At 41.5% G+C, this 5,648-nt stretch overlaps 2 protein-coding genes across 3 annotated transcripts in view; one reads left to right on the forward strand and one right to left on the reverse strand.

The window, feature by feature from the left end:
* PXT1 (peroxisomal testis enriched protein 1) overlaps positions 1 to 698 on the reverse strand; it is a 48,770-nt gene extending 48,072 nt beyond the window's left edge. Inside the window, exon 1 of the mRNA XM_004379542.1 lies at positions 396 to 698. Coding sequence (XP_004379599.1) covers positions 396 to 698 — 303 coding nt within the window. The remainder of the gene's footprint in view (positions 1 to 395) is intronic.
* KCTD20 (potassium channel tetramerization domain containing 20) overlaps positions 536 to 5,648 on the forward strand; it is a 66,994-nt gene continuing 61,881 nt past the window's right edge. For both annotated transcript variants that reach the window (XM_004379406.2, XM_023734135.1), the window contains exon 1: positions 536 to 632. The gene's annotated coding sequence lies outside the window, so the exon portion shown is untranslated. The remainder of the gene's footprint in view (positions 633 to 5,648) is intronic.

Here is a 5,648-nt window from a genome sequence, read left to right on the forward strand (position 1 = left end):
ACTGTAATTCAGTATTGTTTGCTATAGCATGTACCTTCGTTAAACTTAAGCTGTGAGAAAAATGTGTTTTTTTTCTTCTTCTTTTGGCCAGAATGTAAGTCCAGGTTAGGGGCTTCCCAGCAAAATGTGTTTAAAGAACTCTATTACTATTACTGCCTCCCTTCCTCCCCCAAAGGTATGGAGATAAGGACTCTACTTTAGCATTAGCTGTCCTCTTGGCTGCGTGAACTTATTTTACTATTCAGATAACTACTAACTTTCTGTTTTATACCTTTAATAATTTAAAGAGGGAATCCACAGCTCAGGAATCGAATCTACTCGGTTGTGCAAGCGTGAAAGCGTCCTCCTTCCGCCGGGGTGCGGAGAGTACAAAAAGGGAGGTGACACCTACCAACATTGCGACCCCGAGGCCGGCCGGCGCCTGAGCGCGGCCTTCCCGGCGTGCCCTGCGCACGTAGGAGACTTTTAATGTGAAGCAACGAGTGACTCAGCCGCGTGGCCGCGCCGGCCAGGGCGGGGGGCGTGCGCCGCTGCGGAACTGCGGGTCCCCGCGACGGCGGCGACGGCGGCTCTTCGCGGCGCGGCTTGCGCGCGCGCCTCCCGGGCGGATTCCGACCCCGGGGGAGCGACAAGTAAGTGGTAGCGTAAGACGGATTCAGGCGCGAAGACCAGGCAAGGGCGAGTCTGGCGGCGGGCATGTCCCGAGTTTTGCCTTTGTGTCCGGGGTGGGGGGCGTCTTCTTAGGACGTCTTTCCGGGCGGCGGGGCGGACCGCGGCGGCCCGGACCCTGATGAAAGGCCCGGTGACTAAAATCACCCAACAGAAAATGTCAGTAAATAGGTTATGGACGCCTGTTTTCGTACTGAAGGTAAAGTCTGATAATCCGGGAGGTGGGCGGTGGAGAACGCTATACCGAAATCATAAACCTAGGAGTCGTGGACCTTGTTTTCTGCAGGCCTTCGGTGTTTTTATCCCGTCTGTAGAGAAATGACGAGAACCTTGTAGTGTTTGTCAACAACGCATCTGTACAAGCTTATTTTTCTGGAAGTTAATTGAATTCATGAAAAATGATGTAGTTGGTCGGACTTCGTCCAAACTATCTGAAGCAGAGTGCGTTTTGCTGGGTCTTTTCACCCACGCTTCAAAGTCTTCCTTCCCTGCCACCCACAAATAACTAGCTTTCGTCAGTGGCCTGAGTGCAAAAAAGCTGGGGAGAGCCTTAACTGGTAATTTTCTTTTAAATAAAACCTTACTTTTTATAGCAGACAGTGTTTTCAGGTTTACAAGCCCAGTTCTGCACTATCAAAAAGAAAAAAAAAAAATCTATTGGAGTGTGTGAACCTTCCTGAAAATTCTTGGGTTAAACGAATTTATTAAAAAAAAAAAAACCTAGTGAACAAACAGGATAAACAAGGCTGTGGAGGAACTGTTTAACTAGCTTATGAAAATACACTTTTGTAATTCCTTTAACTGTGTCCCCCTGTTGGAGGTTAAACAGCTAGCTCCAACTGTTACCTGAGAAATTTGAGTTTTTTTTTTTAATGGTCCCAAAACAAAGTGCTGTAGTCATATCAATCAGATAATGATGAATCCAGTGTCAAAGAACTTCACCCTCAACCTCTCCCGCCTTTCTCCTTGCAAATTACAGGGCAGTAATTCACAAACATAAAGTTGCCCCTTAAAATGCCAGTAGCCTGTCTTAAAAGCTTGCAAGCAGCAGCACACTTGTGGTTTCTATTTGCCTGGAGCAAAAGAGGAAGAAGGAGAGTCAGAAATAGGAGGAGGAAATGGAATATGTGGCCAAATGCCTCCATGAACAACTGCCTCCTTTGACGTGAGACCGGAAGAACTGGATAGAGCCCACCTACCATTACCGAACATTTTGATCAAAGATTCTGCAGAAGAATCCTGATCAATAGGGGGAAAATGCAGAACAGAATTTCAAAATTTCAAATTCTCATGGCATCCAGACTTTTCTGGAGCCATGGAGGTTGGATGAACCCCTGAAACTACTGCCCTGAGATAATCTTTAAACCTTAAACTGAAACTATCCCCTGAAGTCTTCTCAAAACCAAACAATAGTTTAGCTTAACTAATAAAAAATGCCTGCCTTGAACATTATGGTCTTTTAAGAAATATCTGTATAGGATCAAATTGACAACAGCAACTCAAAAGATTAGATACGAACCTTACAGAGCAATAAGTTTATGTTAATGGGAAAGGAACAGCTTAGGAAAGGAGGGTGAGAATGGTGGCACAACTAGAAGAATGTAATCAGTGCCACTGAATTGTACACGTAGAAACTGTTAAATTGGTTTATGTTTTCCTGTGTATATTCCCAACAACAACCCCCACCCCAAAAATGCCAGCACCGTAGCACTACTCCCAGAAATTTGATGCCATGGAGCCCTAAGTCTGCATTTTAAACAAATACTCCTTCCCTTGGTCCATCGTTGGTGTTCGAAGGACCACACTTGAGAAACCACTTTAAGGATAGCCAGGGAATTTTTATAACTGCCCAACTCCCTTATCCCTTTGTTGACCTATTTCTCCTCTAACTCCAACTAGTCTTAGAAAAAACAAAAAACTCATTGCCATCGAGTCAATTCTGACTCATAGTGACCCAATAGAGTAGAACTGCCCCCTAGGGTTTCCAAGGAGCAGAGGGTGGATTTGAAGTGCCGACCTTTTGCTTAGCAGCCGAGCTCTTAACTACTGTGCCACCGGGGCTCCAAAGGCTGACTAAAAACCCTTGCCCCTCTGGAAGGAAAAGAGAGAAAAGATAGAGCTTTCTTGGACGCCAGCACCAGGGTAGGAAATGATTTTCATATGCATACTCTGATATTGCCTTGGTGGTTTAGAAATAGCCCAGGCCTGATTAATCTATCCCTTTTCCTTCTGGGGCTGCCTCCGGTATCATCAGAGGTTAAGCAATGCCGTTAGGCCAAATCTTCTTCCCCTTCTCCTGTCCCCCAACTAACTCAGTCATCCCCTCCACTTAAAACCAGGACAGCCAATGCTATGTACTTCCCCATGGCTTAGAGCTCTCAGATTCCCTGATATGCAGCAGTGCCAGTAGCAGTTGTGAGGGCTTTCAGTTCAGCTGGACGTTAATTCAGTCATGAAATAAATATCCCAGTAATGCCTATTATACGTAGGGTGTTGTAGTAAGCGCTGTTGTTAGTTGCTGTCAAGTCTGCTCTGTCTCATGGTGACCTTATGTATAACAGAACAAAATTTTGCCTGGTCCTGTGCCATCTTCATGATCATTTGAGTCCATTGTTTTGGCTATTGTGACAATCCATCTCATTGAGGGTTTCCCTCGTTTTCCTTGGCCCTCTATACTTGTGAATGATACTGGTGATCTACTTCTGAAAATTAGCCAATGAAAAACCGTGTGGATTGCATTAGCCATTGTAGTAGGCCATTTTAGTAACAACGTTGCAAATATGGCAGAATTTTATTGCTCCCTTGAAGAAAGGAGGGCCAGATGACCTCTACTGCTGCCAAAAGCTTTTTCTGTTTTTTATTCTCCTTCAAATAGATGAATAGGGATGAGGTCAGAGTTACGCCATATGTTTCAGCCTTTTTTTCTGTCTTTGGTGCCTAATTTTTCTTGTTTAATTGATCTTTTCCTGTTGATTCACGAAGTGTCATGTCTTTCTATAGTCCTGGGCTTCCTGATTATTATGTCCTCCTCCAGCTCCCAATCCGAACCTGCCAGTTCCTCCTTGCCCAACTGGAGTAAAAGGTTTAGGGGAATTTTCAGAATACTGAATGATTTCTAAAGCTTCCTACATTCTAGTCGGACGACCCAGAATCATGGAAATATGAGGCTTAGAGATATAAGGGAACCGATTACAAATTTATTTAGCACAATCCTCTCATCTTTCAGATAAAGAATCTGAGAGATGAGATGGCAGAGTGAGGACTCCTGGCTCCTAGCCCAGTGTTCTTAACACTAAATCACCTCAAGAAAATTCTTCAAAAATGGAAAAGGTCCAGAGAAAATCAATTATAAGTACATGAAGAAAATGAAGAGACTACAAAAGCAGTATCATATGGAAAATGAGGATTGAAGGAGAATTTCACTTAGCCATATAAATCATGAAAAGTGGGAGTTCTAAAATAAGGAGTTCTTTGAAGCTTGAAGTTATTAAAGGACTAATAAAAGCAAGCAGATAACTATCTTGTTATCCCAAGAGGTGTCATGAACTCGATATTTTAAAAAGATTCAGGAAAGTTTAGATAAATACTTCGGTGAATTTTTAGTAGATGTTAAATGCTTGAGCATTACCGAGATCTTTTCAAGTTGGCTTTGTAAGTATACTGTTTTCCTTACCAAAGTCATTTGGTCTTTCTGTAAGAGACTGTAAGACTGGTCTAACTATTAATCTGATTTAATATGGTATTTCTTAAGTTTGTATGGCAGATGAGATTATTGAAATAGTACATGCATTTTTGGAATAGTAGGAACGAAAAAGTGTAGATGAAAGGAGAGCCTTTTGATATTTTTGCTTGCAGTTTAGACATTGTTTTGCTTGGACATTGTTGGCTTGTTTTTGTATATTCATTAAAGTAGTAGAAGTAGAAATAATAATAGTAAGGGCTTAATAATTAGTAGAATTATTATTATGTACCAGACTTTGTACTAAATGCTTTTATATCCATGGTCCCATTTAATTTTACAGATGAGGACTCTAATAAGACACAAAGAGATGATAAGTAACTTGCCCCAAATCACACAGCTAGTAAGTGGCTGAGCCCGTGTTCAGCAGTGTCCTTCTCACTCCAAAGCCATTAAAACTTATTAATGTCCTCATTATACTTCACTGGCTTAAGAATGAGAGCTCTGGAGTCAATCTTGCTTGGGTTCAAATCCTAGTTCCTCCATTTACTAGCTGTATGAAGTATTGAACAGTTTCTATGTCTCTAAAACATAGTAACGGTACCCAAAGGGGGTTATTAGGATTGAATTAATTCACGTAAAGTGTTCAGAACTCTGCCTGACACATTGTAAGTTCTCAGGAAATGGTGGCTGTTTTAGTTTAGGTAGGTAGTGAGTTTGTAGAACTTTGTGCATTTCCTTTACGTTTTCAGATTTGTTAAGAGTACAGTTTTTCATAGTATTCTGTTAAGATTCTTTTAATTTAAGTTGGGTCTGTTATGATATCACCCATCTCATTTCTTATACAGGTTATCTGCTTCCTCTCCTGTTTTTCTTTTGTCATTTTGGCCGATGGTTTATCAGTTTTGTTGATCTTTTCAAAGAACCAGTTTTTGGTCTTGTTAACTCTTTCAGTTGTTTTTCATATTTCATTTAATTCTGCTCTAATTCTTATTATTTCCTTTCTTCTGGCACCTGAGAGCTTCTTTTGCTGCTCTCTTTCTACTTGTTTGAGTTGTAGGGTTAATGTTTTGGTTGTGGCCCTCTCTTCTTTTTGGATGTGTGCATTTATTGCTATAAACTGACCTCTGAGCACTGCTTTTGCTGTATCCCAAAGGTTCTGGTGGGATGTGTTTTCATTCTCATTTGATTCTATGAATTTCTTTATTCCATCTTTAATTTCTTCTATAACCCAGTAGTTTTTGAGCAAGGAGTTGTTCAGTTTCCATGTGTTTGATTATTTTTTCCTTGCTTTTTGTGT

This window comes from Trichechus manatus, unplaced genomic scaffold (genome assembly GCF_000243295.1).
Source record: "Trichechus manatus latirostris isolate Lorelei unplaced genomic scaffold, TriManLat1.0 scaffold00065, whole genome shotgun sequence".
Taxonomy (NCBI): Eukaryota; Metazoa; Chordata; class Mammalia; order Sirenia; family Trichechidae; genus Trichechus; species Trichechus manatus.